Source organism: Podarcis raffonei, chromosome 8 (genome assembly GCF_027172205.1).
Source record: "Podarcis raffonei isolate rPodRaf1 chromosome 8, rPodRaf1.pri, whole genome shotgun sequence".
In the NCBI taxonomy this organism is placed as follows: Eukaryota; Metazoa; Chordata; class Lepidosauria; order Squamata; family Lacertidae; genus Podarcis; species Podarcis raffonei.
The window spans coordinates 81,825,672-81,843,700 of record NC_070609.1 but is presented as its reverse complement, the minus strand read 5'-3'; the positions used below and the strand labels follow the sequence as shown (position 1 = coordinate 81,843,700).

General features: G+C 51.2%; 1 protein-coding gene across 3 annotated transcripts; it reads left to right on the top strand.

Annotated features, from left to right (window-relative positions):
• The first annotated feature begins 581 nt into the window (after positions 1 to 581).
• Positions 582 to 17,038, top strand: HP1BP3 (heterochromatin protein 1 binding protein 3). Of its 3 annotated transcripts, none has more exons than XM_053401147.1 (13): positions 583 to 704; positions 5,716 to 5,893; positions 6,382 to 6,484; positions 8,121 to 8,274; positions 8,636 to 8,795; positions 9,613 to 9,756; positions 10,329 to 10,409; positions 10,940 to 11,097; positions 12,620 to 12,710; positions 12,856 to 13,015; positions 14,893 to 15,004; positions 15,566 to 15,691; positions 15,829 to 17,038. In XM_053401147.1, the coding sequence occupies exons 2-13, from the start codon at positions 5,807 to 5,809 to the stop codon at positions 16,130 to 16,132; spliced, it is 1,680 nt and encodes a 559-aa protein (XP_053257122.1). In that variant the 5' UTR covers positions 583 to 704; positions 5,716 to 5,806; the 3' UTR covers positions 16,133 to 17,038. The 3 variants fall into 3 exon arrangements, with proteins under 3 accessions (XP_053257124.1, XP_053257122.1, XP_053257123.1); XM_053401148.1 differs by lacking the exon at positions 583 to 704 and adding an exon at positions 1,344 to 1,586; XM_053401149.1 differs by lacking the exon at positions 5,716 to 5,893 and having other exon boundaries at positions 582 to 704.
• Positions 17,039 to 18,029: the final 991 nt, after the last annotated feature.

Here is an 18,029-nt window from a genome sequence, read left to right as displayed (position 1 = left end):
ATTGTTCTTGAGGATTAAAAAATGTACAGTATTCCATATACTCCTTCCCACCCGCTTTTTAAAACCGGGTGAGATTCTGAGCATGTCAAGATTGCCGCCCCTCACGAAGGAATCCCTGGTTGCCGGGGATTCGTTCCCCTTGGAACAGCGAGCGCTGGAGGTAAGTGAGAGTCACCGTCTCCTGAGCATGTACAAAATTCCCATGTGAACGAGGCTTTCTCAGGAGTGGGCGTGTCTGGCCGCGAGACAGAGCGCAGTCGCCTGATTGGGGGGGGGGGAAATCACACTTTCCCGCCAAAAGAAGCTCGCTTCTGCCCCTTCCCCCTCCTCCCAGCCTCAAAAGCGCGCATGCGCCCTTCCCCCTTGTTCAAAGCCGGGCTGCGTTTTTGTTTATTCGGAAAGGAAAGGGAGGGGGAAAGAAAACACAAACGGGAGTGGCGGCGCGGCGCACGCGCGTCTCGGAGGAGGCGATTGGCCGCCGCCGCGCGTTCGAAAGGCGCTCGCCGCCGGCTATTGGTTGCTCTGGCCCGGTAAGCCCCGCCTCTTCCTGCCCACCGCCGAACCCCCAGCGTCCCCTCCGGTTCCGCCGCTGTCGTCGCCGCCGCTTCTTGCTACCGTCGCTGAAGGGGCCGCCGCCGCCGCTTTGTGCCTCGCTCGCCGAAAGAGAGAGGGGTGTGAGGGGAGACGAGGAGGCCCTGAAGCCGGTGAGTGGCGGGGAGAGGGGGGCGGGGTCAAAGGTCACGCGTTGGGCCCGCGCTCCTATTTGCATAACGCTTTTTTTTTGTATCCGTGTGACGCTTTTGGCCTCGGGAGGCCTGCGCTGGTCTCGGTGCCGCGCGGCGGGCAGGGGGGCGGGGCGGCCCCGGTTCCCTGGAAGGCTCATTCCGTGGGGCCTGGATGGCGGTGGCCGCGGCTGCTGTGCCAGCCCCTCTGGCCCGGAGGGGAGGAGCTCGGGACTCATGGCACACCTTGGCAGCGGCCCCCGGACTGGACCTACGAAGCAGCCCCTGCGCATCCTCCTCTTCGCTGCTGCTGCGCAGAGAGAAACGAGAGGCAGAAAGCGACACACACCGACCCGCAGAGGTCCGTTTCCATGGCTGGCTAACTGACAGGCTGGCCGGCTGCCGCAGAAGACGGACTCGTCCAACCTCTCTCCTCCTTGCTTACCTGCCTTAGGTGGCAGCTGATGCACGTTCCCCACGCCCAAAGTTTGCTTGCCCACACGGAGCTACAATAATCCCCAGCATCCTTAGCAAACTGCAGCTCCCAGGAGCCTTTGAGCAGGGTGAGCTTTTCGATGTGCGTCTCAGCCTCGCCAGTGCTTATATCGCACTTTACAAAAATGAGCTGGGTCCCCCTAGTTTGAAATGCTTGTCATTCCAAGGGAGCCAACAGCAGTGCCTTTTCAGGCTGCTGGGAGGAAAGGAGGGGGAGCCCCAGCAGTAGGCGGAGCCAGAGCCAATGACAGAGGTAACTAAATTCTAGTTTTGTACCCATTCATCCCCCTGTTGAGTTCCACAAGGGCAACACTGAGACGACGACGAGGAGGGAAAACTGATAGGCACAGCCATTCCACGGAGCTGGATGTAAGTAAGGAGGAAGGTGGGGCCTAGCAGAGGACAGTACTCCTTTTCCTCTAGTGGACTAGCCTCCACTGGCAGCCAATGTGGTGCCCTGGACTACACTCCCAGCATTGACCCTGACCATTGGCCATGCTATCTGATGGGAATTGGAGACCCCAGTGAGATCTGGAGGGCCCCACATTGGCAACTTCTGTATGAATGTAATCTATTATTAAATCCAGGGGGAACCTGGTGTTCTGCAAAGCTTTTTGACTACAACTTCCATCAGCCCCAGCCAGGATATTTGTACGCTGCTGGGGCTGCTGGACACAAGGAAAAGGGGAGGCAGCAATAAATAGAGGAAGGGCAGCTGTGCTCTGTTTGGTCCAATAATGTGGGTCCAGGGCAATTCAGGGGTTTCAGAGGTTGGTGGGCCCAGGATCCCTGATCATTGCTGATAGGTGTTGGAGTCCAACAACATCTGAAGGGCCTCCACACAGCCCATTGCCCTGGTGTACTTTCAGGGAGGGGTGAGAGCTAAGGGTCATGCCAGGAGGTGGGTGTTGAGGGAGGCTTTGCAGGATGAAATAGAGCAGAGGTGATGGTGTGCAGGTGTTTGGTAAGGTGCTCTGGGCATAAGGGGCAACAATGGAGGAATGATGGGAGTTACATAAAGGAGCAGTAGATCTGAGGGTGGTGAAGAGGAAACTACAAGGATGTTGGGCAAGACACAGAAGAATCTTGAAAACTTTTATCAGGTGGAGTAGCAACTCCAGAATCACATTCTAGGTGTGGTTCTGTAGCTCCTTCCTCCTCCAGCCTACCACCTCCTGCTTTTGGGGCTAAATGGCTGAAGCAGGCAAGAGCTTCTTCTAACACACATACCCCCCACCAAGTTTCTGGTAGAAAAGCTAAAATTTAGATTGCTGTGCTTGGATCTTCATTAGGGAAGTGTTGTAGCACAGTAGAAGAGCATCTGTTTTGAAAGCAGAATATCCACGTTCAGTCCCTGACAGCATCTTTAGTGACGCTGCCTGAACCTGGAGAGCCATTGCTGCCAGTCTGTGTAGACAACACTGAGCTAGATCTACCCAGAGGCCTGGCTCAATATATAATTATTGTGGCAATTCCATTGTGGTCTCTGATCTCTGTCTTGCCTATAGCAGAATCCACAAGCGATGATTCCTTAAGGTTCCAGTGCAAAATTCCTCCCCCACCCTGCAAGCAGTGTCAGAGATACCAGGAGGCCTGTCACAAGGAGGAAGAGGAGGAATGCTGTCCCTGTGGACTATTTTAATCCAGCACAGAATTTCCAACTGAAGTTAGCTTGGGCCACAGGAAGGTGTGTTCCTGTAGGTGTGTTTCATCAGGAAAGTATAGAGTTGTGTTGATTTAGGCACTGACATTGTTCCTGGAAATGCTTTTAACTTCTTTTGAGAAGTGGCAGAGTGTAGCATCTCAGTGGCTGAACTGCCAACTTGGATGCCCCAGTGCAAATCCTGCCTCTGCTATGAGCTGGTTAGGTGGCCTTAAGGCAAGTCTCTCAGCCTTATTGCACCCCCTAATCTACAACGGGGGGGGGCACAGCTATAAGGGCTGCAACAGCAAATTGCCTTGTACAGCAGGTGATTTATAAGTGCAAAATAATGATTCCATCAGCTTTCCCCAACCTCTGGTGCCCTACAGGTGTTTTGATCTGCAGCTTCCATCGCCCGCCCCCCCGCCAGCACAGCTGTATGATGCTGGGGATGATGGGAGTTGTAGACCAATACATCTGGAGGACTGGAATACACGATCAGAGTATTGGGTAGGTGCTGAAAGTCTCCCGGAACAATTGTAGCTTTGCCACCTAGTTTTAGTTTGAAATGTTGGCGTCATAAATCCCCTATATGACTTGTGATGTAAAAGCTTCTAGCTAAATCTGGGCCTTTGGAGTCTTTTGTATGGTTCTCGCTTTTGCCTAGAAAAATGCATGTGGTTTGAAACGCACCTGCAGTGAGACCTTCCACACAGAGAAGGTGCTCGGTCGCACCCAGAGCTCTGTGAGACCTCTAGCACATACGGGGACAAACCGATCCTTTCCATGGCCTGAGGGTCTTGCTACCTGTGAGGTAGGTGAGGCTAAGAGAGAGTTAGGCAACTGTCCCTTGTTTGCCCAGGGAGCTTTGTGGCTGAGGGGAGATTTGCACCTGGACCTCCCTAACCCTAAACCAACACTCTGACCACCATACCGCACTGTTGTTAACATCTACTGCAGCTTGACAAGATTAAAAAAGGTAGAAGAAAATCCTTTCATGCTGTGCTTAGGGGGTCTGGTGCAACAGCACTTTTAATCTCCCAGGGGGAAACCCTGTTAGTAGCTTCCGCGCTTTGAAACCAGCCTTGTGCAGAGACAGACAAAGTTTTTCAAGATTCAAACACGACGGCTCTCTGGAGGGGCAGCTCTCTTTTTTAAAAAGTGCATTAAAGCACCAGCAAAATCAAAGCCTAAGGAGTTCCTTTGGTCCCACAGAAATGTATGAAACCTTCTCCTGAACATCATGCTCACTTTCGGTATTCTTTAGAAAAGTAAAATGGGTGAGGGGGGGGACTTGCATTTGATTAAGCAAAGGTTTGAAATTTACAGGTTACATGCTTCGGAATCTCAGCCTGAAGAAGAGTGTTTTGTAGGCAAAGAAGGAGGGGGTGGCAGTTGCTAGCCTGGGTAGAGGGGTTACTACACCTGATACCAGGAACAACGCGCACATGTTGGCTGTCTGAGGCTATCTGGGTTGTTTTTTAAAATAAAAATTAAGTTTTTTTCCTAGGTCTTTTGGAGGAGGGGAAGAAGGTACGTTTTGCAAATCCATACACAGGACTGTGCCAGCCAAGGGGCCCTGTGCCCTACCATGCCTGAGCTCAAAGAGGCAGAGATGTCCCAGTGTCACCCAGATCTCTCAGTCTCTCTCTCCAGTCTCTTCTGGCAAAAGTAAACATTCAGAAAGATTGCAGGGCATTGTTCCCTTTGGAAGATAAATCTAGGATGGTCTTCCTGCATTTGCCTTTCCCCCCTCTGCTCCTCTATTCCCAGTCGCTCCATCAAGGCTCCTTCCCCCCCTCTAAAGAGGACGTAAAACCTTTCTGGTTGGTGGGGCCTGAGGCCAGAAGGAATGTAGGGAATTTGCCCTGTGGTGGGCCTAGAACCTCCCCATGCTGTTTTTCATTTCCTGCATTTTAACCTGATGGGGTTTTTTTTTATTAAAGTTGCATGTCTTGCCCTCGTCCGACCCACATCCTTCCCACACCTCAAATAGGTTAGGGGGGAGGGGATAAGACTGATTTGTGCTCCAGGCAGTTTAATTATTTCCTCTCATCCCCCAAAAAAGTTGTAATTCTGAAAAATGAGGATTCCACCCACCCACTTTCAGCTCTATTACAGTGCAGTGGGGCTGAGAAGTTGTTTTCCCCTGAGTGTCGCATTTCATCTGCTTCAAGAAACAGGATTGGGGGCTGAAACTCCAAATTCATTTCCCCCCTGCTGCCCCCGCCATGGAGCTGTATGGGTCTGTTGCTGCAACTCCTTGTTTGTTAGAGGGGGGTGGCTGGTGGTATTGTTTTTAAAGGTAGCCCTCTGCTGCCTGGAAGTTTGTGACATTTAAAAATAAGCTGGTGAAGGTGAGGGCAATGAGCTGCTTTGCGGTAAAAATGGGTGGAAGCTGGTTGGCTGGGCTCTTCAGGCCTCTGCTGATGAAAGCTGTGGGGTTGTCTTTAAACGTCCCACATGTAGAATAAGATTTTGGGGCTGGAGGGGGACGTGCCAGCTGGTTGCATTCTGCTTGGGTTGCCTACCCTGGGGCCTCCACTTCCACCCTTGATCTGTTGGGTGCTGGGCAAGGGGCCTCGGAGGAGGAGGACATTCCTTCACGCCTCACCCCCCCCCAATAATCTGTGCAAGGAAAACCCATTTCCCACCTGCAGGGTTTTCTGACGGGAGCTTCCAGCTTCTCCGTTGGACCACCATCAAAGTGGGCTTCCTGGCCTCCTCCTCTGCAACTGCTTAATTTGTTGTTTTCTTTTGCTTTGGCTGCTCAGTAGCGCGATAGGGATGTAGATGAAGTTGCCATTGTTTTTGTTTCGTTGTTAACCTTCACACCAAATCTTTTCTGCACTTCAGGTTGTCTGTGTTAGGAAGTCTTCTCCCCTTGAGGTTAAAACCTGGGGCTCCAAAGTGTTACCCTCACGTTGGGGTTATACATTAATTTAAAATGGCGACTGATCTGTCCGAAGCTGATCCCGCACACCGTAAGGCGCTTCCACTGTTAACGGGAGCCCCCCCGGACAAGTTGAGTGAGGTAGGGGCCGACCCTTCCCCACGCTCGCCCTTGGACTGGCCCCTGCGAGGGCTGCTCTACTCTTCCTTCCCCTGCTGCTTCTAGGAATCTTGGTTGGGGCTGACTCCAACACCCCCCTTCCCTTTCCCCTGCCCTCCCCTCCCCACCCCATCCCAAAGCAATGATCCCTTCCCCTGCTGCCCCTGAGACTCCCTTGCTGGGTCCCTTTGCTCTTCTCCTTCTGAACAGAAGCAATATACTGTATACGTATTAAAATGTATATACATCCTGTGATGCTCACAAGTTCTGATGGAAACAGGAAGTTGGAGCCAGCTGCCTCCTAAGGAGCCTGAGCGCAGTTGCCTCCGTCTTAGGTGGAATACATGGTGGGGTGATGGTGGCTTCCTTCTGGGTGTCCCTAGTTCCCTCTGGAGCCTTCCCCCTGCCCCAGCCCACTCCGCACCTCCTGGACTCTCCTCGTGACGCTCTTGCCACTGTTTCCCTTCCAGACGGCTGAAGACGCCACCATGCCCATCCGCCGGGCCGTGAATTCTTCTGCTCGGGAAACTCCTCCCAAAAGCAAACCTGCTGAAGGGGAGGAGGCCAAGCCAGGTAAAGACTCCCACCTGTTGTCCTCCTTGGCCTGTAGTCAAGTGGTGGTGGTAGGGCCGATTCGCATGCAGCTTTGTCCTTTCAGCCAGAGAACCATCACTGTTTTATAAGTTGACCCTTGGGGATCTACTGAAATTGTATGTGTATGTAGGAGACACACAGAGAATCAGGTGGGAGTTTGGAGAGTTTGATGCATTATGTTATTTTTAATAGCATTTATTATTTCAGTTTGCATCCCACCCTTCCTAATAAGAAAAATAGGAACAATATTTTTTGTAAACTGGTTTGGGTTCCTTGTTTTTACAATCAAGAGGTGTATGAATTTTATTAAATTAAAAGTGGTTCTTTTTTTCCTTTCCTTTTTTTTTTGGTTTTTGTTTGGAGAAGTGTTCTAAAACAGAAAAATGGAGATACTAAGAGATCTGAGTGGGGGGTGCTCATGTAATATCACTGTATACAAGTTGTACAAGTGACAATAAAGTATTTCAATTTCAATAAAAACAGTTTTGAAAAGTGTTCCCCCAACCAGTGAGTTCAGAGTTGCCTGAAACATTACCTTTCAGCCATCCAAGGCCAAGGGATGTTTTTAGATTTCCTCCTGGAAATCAGTAATAATAATAATAATAATAATAATAATAATAATAATAATAAATTTTATTTATATCCCGCCCTCCCCAGCCGAAGCCGGGCTCAGGGCGGCTAACAACAATAAAACAGTACAAAAGTACAACACAAACAACACTCTAAAATCATTCATTATAAAATTAATTAAATTCAAGCCACTGGCCACCATTGGGCCAGAGCTCCGCGAAGATTGCCGAGGGAGGGAGTCAGGCTGCGCCCTGACCAAAGGCCTGGTGGAACAGCTCTGTCTTGCAGGCCCTGCGGAAAGATGTCAAGTCCCGCAGGGCCCTGGTCTCTTGTGACAGAGTGTTCCACCAGATCGGAGCCACAGCCGAAAAAGCCCTGGCTCTAGTTGAGGCCAGCCTAACTTCTCTGTGGCCTGGGACCTTCAAGATGTTTTTATTTGAAGGCCGTAAGTTTCTCTGTGGGGCATACCAGGAGAGGCGGTCCCGTAGGCACAAACGGGCATACGTCACCAGGAAGAGCGTTCCACAAGGGGTGAGAACCGTCCCCAGCAACTGGGCTCACTGCCAACTGGGTATTCCCCCGTGGTCGTACCACCAAGAAGACCACCTTGTACAGGCAAAGCACGGGCTCAGCCCCTGAACTATAGCCTGCCCTCCCCACCACACCCACCCTGCAGAGTATCGGGGATGGAAACTGAGCCCCAGTTGCCGATTGAGCCAGTGGCTGCCCTCCAACTCATCAGCTTATAAGTGAAGGAGGCTGAAAGGTACCAAAAAGGCAACTCCGTCACTACCTATGGTTCCCAATAGCCCACCAGTGGGCAACCCCCCGTCTGCCTCTGGCTACCAGCTGATTGCTTTTGCCATCCTGCCTGCTTGTGAGCAGTCACTTCAGTCAGGAGACATAGCAGAAGGGGCCAAGGTCGATCTGTCCCATTGTGGCATTCCTCAGGCAGGGCCTGTTGGCCCAACTGCAGTGGGTGAGGGTGCGTTTTGTCCTTCGCATGTAACTTGCACATGGCCCTCTTCTTCCTCTTCCCTCTCAGATCCTGATGTCAGCTCAGAGGAATCCGCTTCGACTGTAGAGGAGCAAGAGAATGAAACTCCACCAGCCGCACCCAATGAGGCAGAGCCACCCAAGGAGCCCGAAGTGGAGGAAAAGGAAGGAGAGGCAAAGCCTGCCGAGGAAGCCAAAAAGGAGTAAGGGGTGGGGGCACTGAAGTGGGGGGGGACAGTCCATACCCGGGGGCAAAGGCTATGCCAATGTCTCTGCCAAGCCTACCTGAAGATGCAGCCAGGGATTGACCTGGGGCCTTCTGCATGCCAAGCAGGTGCTCAACCTCTGAGCTGCCATCCTTCCCTGACAATTTGGGGGATGCAGTCCTGGGCTAAGTGGAAGTGGCTTTGTATAAGGCCATGTCCAACATTCAGTTGCCCAGTTCTTCTGATTCCAGCTCTCTGCTTTTCTGTGAAATCAGAGCTCCCCTGAGCTGCAGAAAATGTATTTGGGCTTCTGGGATTCCTGCATAAGTTTTGAGTCTCTCCCTTTGTGTGTGTAAAGGGAGAAGGATCAAGTCAAAGAGGAGAAGAAGAAAGTCAAGAAGACCATCCCTGCCTGGGCCACCCTCTCTGCCAGCCAGCTAGCCAGAGCACAGAAGCAGACGCATATGGCAGCTTCTTCTCGCCCCAAGATGGATGCCATTTTGATTGAGGCAATCAAGGTGAGCACAAAGGGCGGGCTTCTTGTGGGTTTGCTGCTCTTCCTTTCTCTTTGTGCCTCTTCCCCGCCCCCAGGTATGTGGTGTTTTTTGTCACCTTTCACTCCCCAGGAATAGAGTGCCAGTTGCACCGCTGGTTTAAACATATTTGCTGTTTCTGTGTTTTTACTGCATAGGTCGCCTTGAAACGGATTGTTTAGAAGGCGATTAATAAATCATTGATAATAATTGCTCTCTCCGTCAGCACCAGTGCAAACGCCCCTGCCTCCCAGCTCAAAGGGCACAACTCTGCTGTGGTCAGTGTTCAGCCTTTGGGCCAGGAGACGCCCTTGACACCTGCCAGTTGGACCTCCCAGTTTCCTATAGGAAGTCCTCCAGGCTTAAAATATCTTTATAGAGGGCTTTGTTTGGGATGCTGTCAGAAATCTGCCACCATCACATTTCATGTGGAGGTGGGGGGAATGCACACATGCACACACCTTAGGAAGGCAGCGTATGGCTATGAGAGCACCCTGATTTGAGTCAGAAAGGGAGAATGGCTCAAGTCATGAGCAGCCTGGGCTTTGCTAGTTGTTCTGGGAGAATCCTGCGAGTGAAAAGCGCCTGCTAGTCCATCTGGTAACCCTGAGCTAGATGGTATTGACCCCCTAGTCGCTCCAGGTAGGGTTATGAAGCACCCCGTCTTGAAACTGTGCAAGAAAGATACAGCCAGATCAGGCCATCTTCCTGTTCTCACTATACCCAGCAGACACCTCGGTGTGATTTTCCCCAGCAACTGGCATAGGGTAAGCCTAGTCACAGGTGCCTCTTCTCCTTCCAGGCATGCTATCAGAAAGGCGGGGCATCAGTTGTGGCCATCCGGAAGTACATCATCCATAAGTACCCTTCACTGGAGCTGGAGAGGAGGGGCTACCTCCTCAAGCAGGCCCTCAAGAGGGAGCTAGAGCGAGGGGTCATTCGGCAGGTGAGTTGGGTGTGGGTCAAGGGTTCTTTTGCTTGCTTATTTCTCTCTAGCCTGCCCAGCATTAGGAGAGCTTGCAGATTGGGTGTGTTAAGACTGAAACAATCACTTACATTTTCCAGAGTTCAAAGGCTTTATTCATGCAGGAGCAGCTTTGTCTTGGCAAAAACTATTTATTTACAGGATGAGCAGAGCTAAAGAGAGAGAAATGGCAGACACCTTGTCAGAACAAGTTGGGAGAGAGAAGCAAAATGGCTGAGCTTTTAGGGGCACAGTTAACTTAGACAAAGAGACTACAAAAATGTTGGATAGATTACTAGAGAAACAGTGCCCTGATGTGGTTTAAAGTAGCATCTTAGAAGCTAAGAGAAGGAAATGCATTTGTTTTGTCCAACACTCGGTCCCAAGGAGAATTCAGGGGCAGGGAACAAAGGTGTTAAATGTACCACTAAAACCAATTTACAGTAGGCCTGAGGAAAGCATCTGCCAGCATGGCATAGGGAAGCTTTCCCAGCCTTTCCTCCTAAGGAAAGTTTGCCTGGTGCCTGAACTGGACCCCTCTTTCTCCATGCCAGGTGAAAGGAAAAGGAGCCTCTGGGAGCTTTGTGGTGGCCCCGAACTCAGGGAAAACGGCCCCCAAATCCAGGGACCGGAAGGTAATGCTGAGGGGCCTGGGGGAGGTTTAGGAGTTGAGGTAGCAAAACTCGTAATTAGTGTGCACAGTTGAAATCCTCCATTCTCTGAAGGAGCTAACAAGGGGTCTTGTCTGAATCAGGTCTTGTATCCCTTCAAGAGCTCTGAAAAAGGCACACGTTCCACAGTGGTGGAAGCACTTGAAGAACTAGTGGCAGACCCTTTTCCATGTCTGTTGATGGCAAAGGATTACAGTAAACATACATAATCTTTGAGATAAAAGCCACATTTGCCACATACATTTAAAGCACATGACTTTCCGCCAATGAATTATGGGAACTGTAGTTTAAGGGTTGTGGGAAATGTAGCTGTGTGGGGGTAAACTACAGTTGCTGGGATTCTTTGCTGGGGAGTAGGATGTGCTTTAAGCATGTGATGTGGACGTGATGATTAGCACAGACAATTGCTTTGTAAACAACATGTAGAAAACGGGGCTAGGAATGCATTGGAAGAAATGAATACTTGCTTTGCTTCCGACCTCTCTCCTCCACAGCGGAGCTCTTCTTCGGCGTCCGGCCCAGAGCAGCAAGTGAAGCTGGAAGACATCCTCCCGCTGGCCTTTACACGCCTCTGCGAGCCGAAGGAGGCATCCTACAGCTTGATCAAGAAATATGTCTCCCAGTATTACCCGAAGCTGAAGGTGGACATCAGGTAGGGCTGGAAGGGGGAGGGCAGGAAGGGGGCACTGGCTGGCCAACCAGCCGGGACTTCTTGCTTTAGGCTCTGCCCTCTGTGGCAGCAGGTGGCTGGGTACGACTCTTCAACAACTTCCGACTTGGCATTGGCAGCAAAGGATTATTCCCTGTTGGGAACACGGGTGGTACCATGTTCACAGAAGTGGACCCATTTCAATGAGAGTTGCATCTAGGACTAACTTTGGGTACGAACTGATGTTCTCACCTGAGACATGTACCTATGGGGTGTTCAGAGTGTCCCGCCATTGTATTTTTTTAAAAATAATATTTATTACTTTTAAACTTTACAAAAAGGAGAAAAGAAAGGAAAAAAGAAAAAGAAAAAAACAATACAGTACAATATATAAACAATACACAACACAACATTAACACATTAAACAAAACGAGAGCAAAAACAATTCAAAAAACACACATCATACCATCTCAATACCCTCTCTTTCATTCCCTTGTTTCATCGACCTCCTCTCACCTCCCTTTTTGTATTCCATTTCTATTAATTATTTCAGCAAATCCTTTCCATCTTTCTCTATTTTCTGTCATATGGTTATCTTAACATATTTTAACCTTATTTTCCATTAATACTATAGTACTTATTTATGCTTAATTCATTATAACATTTCTACTAAAGCCATATAATTCCATTCCATCATTTTTCTAACACTCATTAATTTTACATTATTTTTATATATAGACTTTAAACTTTTTCCAATATTCTTCCACCGTCTCCTCTCCCTGGTCTCGGATTCTGCCAGTCTTTTCCGTCAGTTCCGTATAGTCCATCAACCTGGTGATCTTCTGTCCGAGGCTCTTAACTCTTTTCCAAGTCCCTTCTGCAAATCTTCATATTTATACATGCAGAGTGTCCCGCCATTGTAGCCAGAGCAGAGGGAATGGCTTTCTTTACAGCTCAGTGGCGACTGAACCTGGGGCTCCCTGCACAAACGGCAGGTGCTCCACCGCTGAGCTGTAAAGAAAGCTCAATTCTGAGCTCAGTGGGCAAACAGCCAGGCTTGGTAGAAGGCAGCTTTCGCTCCTGCTCAAAATTAGTTTCGCCCCACTGCTCCTGTGATCCTCCTCTCCGCAAAAAAAGGAACCCTTAAACTCTTCCAGGTTTATTCCAAATGTTTTGAAGTATACTTGGATTTTTAAAAGAAGAAGAAAAAGGAGCGTGTGGCTACCTGGCTGGTAGTCTGTGCAAGGGTTTTGTGCTCCAGTTCACAGCCTGTGGACGGAACAAGGCATTCTGCATCTCGTGAGGGAGCAGAATCTCCTCCAGTTCAAGGAAGGGCCACCCAGGAGGGCTTTGTGTCAGCCTCGGGCCCAGGAAAGAAGCATCACTCTTCCTCCTGGGAGGCTGTTTCAGCCATCCTCCCTCTTTTCAGCAGGATCTCCCTGCTGCTGGGAGATAGGGACTGTGTGGTCTTTGCCGCTCTCTCTGTCAATCATGGCCTTAAAGCTCCTTTTCTTCCCTCCCACAGACCCCAGTTGCTGAAGAATGCTTTGCAGAGAGCAGTGGAGAAGGGCCAGTTGGAGCAGATCACAGGCAAAGGAGCTTCTGGAACTTTCCAGGTGTGTTGTGGGGGGGAGAGCAGCCCAGCTCCCTTTAACTTGACTCCCTCTGGCTCCCCTCCTCCATTGGCCTGCCAAGAGCAAGCAGCTTAGGGGGCTGCGTCTGGTTTGGGCTGGGGTTTACCATAACGACTGTCTGTTTCAGCTGAAGAAATCTGGGGAGAAACCCCTTCTGGGTGGGAGCCTGATGGAAGATGCCATCCTCTCCGCCATTGCGGCCATGAATGAGCCCAAGACCTGCTCCACCACTGCTCTGAAGAAATATGTCCTGGAGAATCACCCAGGGTCAAACTCCAGCTTCCAAGGTAAGGAGGCGCAGAGGGGGGGGAAGAAGAAGAGTTTGGATTTGATATCCCGCTTTATCACTACCCGAAGGAGTCTCAAAGCGGCTAACAGTCTCCTTTCCCTTCCTCCCCCACAACAAACACTCTGTGAGGTGAGTGGGGCAGAGAGACTTCAGAGAAGTGTGACTGGCCCAAGGTCACCCAGCAGCTGCAGGTGGAGGAGCAGGGACGCGAACCCGGTTCACCAGATTACGAGTCCACCGTTCTTAACCACTACACCACACTGGGGGAGAGAGCTAGTTCCACAGACGCAAGCAGGCAAAGTCATAGAAGTGTAACATTGTAGAGTTGGAAGGGACCCCCCCAAGGATAATCTGCTCCAGCCCCCTGCAATGCAAGAATCGCAGCTAAAGAATCCCCCTGTCATCTGGGAGGGCCCTGCACTGGCCAAAGTGAATACCAGCAGGGCCCAGCCGTGGGGTACGGCAGGGGTGGGAAGGAGACTGACACATTTCATTGGTTTGTGCGCAGGCTACAAGCCTCTAACTTTGGGGCTAATGCGTAGATCGCAGACTCGTAGAGTTGGAAGGCACCCTGAGGGTTATCTAGTCCAACCCCCTCCAGTGTATTTCCTCTTATCTCTCTGGGGCGCCCAGATCTATAGAAATAGGAAAAGATGAGAGTGGCAACCAGCCATCGCCACCTGTTGTCAGGTGTAGGGAAGGTTGGTGGTGCTTGGATTACTGAGGGCCCCTGGTTTCTGGAGATTTACATCTCCAGAGAAGAGCCTTGGAGGTTAAGTGGGTTTAGGGTGAGGGCTTCTAAGAGCAACCAGGACAGGGGTTACGTTGCAGGAGCCGAGCCTAGGCAAATGAAATGCCTGCACGATCCTCCCTCACTCCCTTCTTCCATTGATTGCCTTTACAGCCCAGGTTCCCCCTCTCAGATCTTGGGTTTTAAAATAGCCCAGTGTTGAGGTTTGCAGGAGACCTGCTGGGAGAAAGCGTGTGCAGGCCGTGTGTGTGTGTGTGCATGTTTGTGTTCCAGGAGAGAGCCTGCTCTTTAAAAGACACTGAGCCTTGGCAAGGGCACAGGGCTTAATGGAAGCCGCCACCCCCCAGTTCTCCACATGGGCTCACTTCTAGCTGCCCTTTCAAGGCAGCCTGTTCTGTCCGCCACAAGGAGAAGTCCGTGGGCTGCTGCTCATATCTCACAGCCTGTGCCTGGATTATTTCCTCCTTCAACACAAAGCCAGAGTGCTTTTTCCGCCCTGCCTCAGGCATCTTGGGGGCAGGGGCAGTGGTTGAAGCAAAAGCCCCTCCACTTGGCTCAGAATACTCATTGCAAATATAGGGGAGCAGACAGAGAGACAGACAGACAAAGGCTTTGGGGCCCAATTTTGACCTATGTTTTGAAAGGGCTTAGAGAGAGGCAGTTTGGAATCTGATTTTTGTTCCTTTGGGATTTTTGTTCCTTTTGGAGAAGGTGCTGGGTGCAAGTTCATGCCAAAGTTCACCTTAAAAAAAAAAGGAGGGAGGAGCAGGGGTGGAGTGGGGAGGCATTTAGCATAAACTGTTGCTAGGTAGATGAAGGCAAGCTTTCCAGTTGCTCTGGCAGCCATGCCGCGGGGGGGGGGGGGCAGTAGGAATCGGCTTCTTGGGAAGAGCAGAGGTTGGGATGCTCAGAGGTCCCGCCTTGGAGCTTTGGCCTGAACTCTCGAACCCCTCCCCAACCCCTGAGGACACAGGCGGCTCAAAATTGGCCTCTTTGTCAGAATCCCAAGTAACGGGGCTTGCCAAAAAGGCCATTCCGTGGCAGGGAAGGGATTTGTTGGGGGTGTGCTAAGCTCAAGCGGCTGGTGCCCCTCCTGATGGTGCCATCCCCCTCCCTCCCCACAGTCCACCTACTGAAGAGGACCCTGCAGAAGTGTGAGAAGTACGGCTGGATGGAGCAGATTTCCGGGAAGGGCTTCAGTGGCACCTTCCAGCTGTGTTTCCCCTACTATCCCAGGTAACGGGGTTGGGGGGGGCAGCCTCTGCCTTAGGAGGAAGCACCTGAGATTCCAAGGTGCAAAGTGGGACAGGGTGAGGTGAGCGGGAAAAGTTGAGGAAGTGCTTTAAATACTCGAGCCAAGCTTATTCTCACAAACACACCTTTCCTCCAGCTGACTCTCTAACGGCAGGAGTGGGAACCTTTTTGATTGGCAAGCCCAGATCGTTTCATCTCCCACCCCGCAGGCCCCCGACCGCCAATCATCTGATGTCAGGTGACTGATAGGTGGCGGCCCCCTGGTGAAGCAGCCTTTAGCAGGATTGATTCCCACTTCTCCCTGGCTACCAGCTGACATCAGATGATTGACAGGTGGGCCTGGTTTGGGGGAAGTGACTTTGCAGGCAAAACGCCCCCCCCCCAAGTGGGCCAAAGTTCCCCCTCCCTGTTCTAAAGCCTTGGGTGGTTAAAGGTATGGGAGAGAGGAGGATCCTGCCCCTTTTGCTCCCATTGAGCTCCACTTTCCCACCTGGTGAGTTGATTATTTCCACTTGGGGGTGTTCCTTCTTTACCTCCCTGCAGCCCCGGTGTCCTGTTTCCAGAGAAACAGAAAGAGGAAGAGTCAGAGGAGGATGAAGAGGAAGAGTCAGAGGAAGAGGAGGAGTCAGAGGAGGAGTCAGAGGAGGAAGAGCCCCCTCCAAGGAAAAGGTATCTGTTGGGGGGCGCTTTGGGGTCCAAGTAGTGTTGACAGTCATGGCAGCCCTCCGGGGCCACCTGGCCTGCTGTGAAGAAGCAGGGGCTGGGCTTGCAGGGCCCGTCCTGAGAGCTTTTCCTTTCCTTGGCAGGATGCAGAAGCGGCCCCCGCCGAAGGCCCGGAATAGGGCCCCCCCACTGGCAAAGCGGCGGGAGGCCAAGCCCAAGCCCCGCAAAGCCCCCGTGGCCCGCCGTGGGAAGGCCAAAGCCCCCCCTCCCAAGGTCAAGGCCCCCAAGGCCAAGAAAGCCAAGCCAGCTGCCCCGCCCCGCCCGGCCCTCAAGACTCTCTCTGCCCCCAAGAAGCCCTCCTCAGCCGCCAGCGCGAGGAAGGACCTGAAGCCCTCGGCCAAGAAGAGCAAGACCACCATGCGCAAGTCCCTGAGAGCCAGAAAGTAACCCCTTCTCCCTCCGGAGTGGCAGGGCACAAGGGGGTGGGGATCTCACACGCTTGCTTGCGAAGTGCAAGGCCACCTTTGTCTCTTTCTCCTGATGCTTTCAAACATCTCTCTCTTCTCCCCCAACTTCCTTCAGCAGCGGTGAAAGCCAGCTAGTCAAAGTGGCACTTAATAATCCAAGCGTCTCCCCTTAGATCTAGGTCCTGCCCTCTGTGCCTTCTCGCCACCCACCCTCTTCCCCTCTCCCATCTACCTGACCCCTTCCTCTCCAGAACCTTTAATCAGTAACATAGAACTGTTCTTTTTGAAAATAAAAAATAAGGAGAAGGTTAATCTGTACAGGGTCACCTTGCCTTTGAATTTTGGGCTTTTGAAACAGGTTGCAGAAGAAGATTTTTATATTTTTAGAAAGTGGAAAGGATCCCCAGGAAGACTTTCTGAACAGGGCACTTCTTCCTCCTCCCTCCTCCTCCCGCCTTTTGGGTGCCTTGCTTGGTTCTTGCAGGCCAGTGAACCCCCTGGGGTGAGCAAGCCTTCTCAGAAGAAGAGTTGGGTGCCAGATGGGGGGCGGGGGGCTTCCCCACAGACGCCTTCTTCATTACCTTGTTGTGTTTTCTTGTGTTTTGTTTTTTTTAGCTTAGATGCTCCCCACCCCCAGTGTTTCAATGTCGCCTGAAAACCAAGCTTACATAAAGTTCTTTTTGAATCCAGCTTTTGAAACTTGTTCTGTAAAGAAAGAGCGGGGGGGAAACGAACACCAGGTTTCGTCATTTGTTCCCCCTCCCCTTTTTTTAAAGGAAAAAAAAGGAGAAAAGAAAATGACCGAGAACAATCTAAGTAGAGCAAATGAGTAGAGCCATTAAGCAAAGGAACATGCTGTTTGTTAAAATAAAAAGTAGACTCTTGACACCTGTCTGGGGTGTGGTCTTTTGCAGACACCCACAAAGTGTGGGGCTGGGGCCTGGGGGGTTGGGATGCGGGAGAGAGAAGTCTGCTCCCCAGAGCCATCCCAGCATAGCCCCAGCTCTGTCATGGGCCAAGAGGGTCTTGCTTGCAGCTCAGAAGTGCCCTGAAGCACCACCTCAACAGAGGGCTTGGGAATCTTCTGGCCACTGTTTCCCGAAGTTGTTGATGATGCCCAGTTGGATTTAATTAAATTCTTCATTTCCACAAAACCCTAGGAACATAGGAAGTTGCCTTGTGCTGAGTCAGACCCATCGGTCCATCTAGCTTAGCGTTGTTTTGCTGACTGGCAGAAGTGACTCTCCAAGGTTGCAGGCAGGCGTCTCTGCCCAGCCATGCCTGGGACCTTCTGCATGCAAAACACATGCTCTGCATTGACCTAGGTCTTTTATCAGATGCCCACATATCTGGCCCAGTTCTTTCTGGGGGGAGATGGCTGGGGGGAAATGAAGATTCTTCATTTCAATAAAACGTCAGGATCTCACTTTTGTCTGCTACATTCCACCCTCGCTCTCCTCCTCACTCCTTAATTCACAGAGGTTTGGAAGGTTCATTTCATAAATAAAATGCATTTAGTGTACCTAGAACACAACACGTAAAACTGAGCCGGGCAGCACCCTGGGCAGCGGGGATCCTGTGATCCATGGTCTAGGGTGAAAATGCAGGAGGTGTCGGCCATCTGGGCTCTCGCATGGCATTAACACTTTGGGATGGTGCACAAATGTGCAGGAGCACACAGTAGAGACACACACCCTATTGTGGAGACCCGTGTGCTTTTACAGGGCAGGGAGAAAAGACTTTAAATGGCATGACATCTGTTTTAGCAGCAGTGCTTGAGTCCAGATACAAGAGGTTTACCAAAACCACTGATGCAGCCATCCATGGTCTGCCAAAGGCTGAATGCCCTCTCAGAACAGCAGCCCGAAGCGACAGGG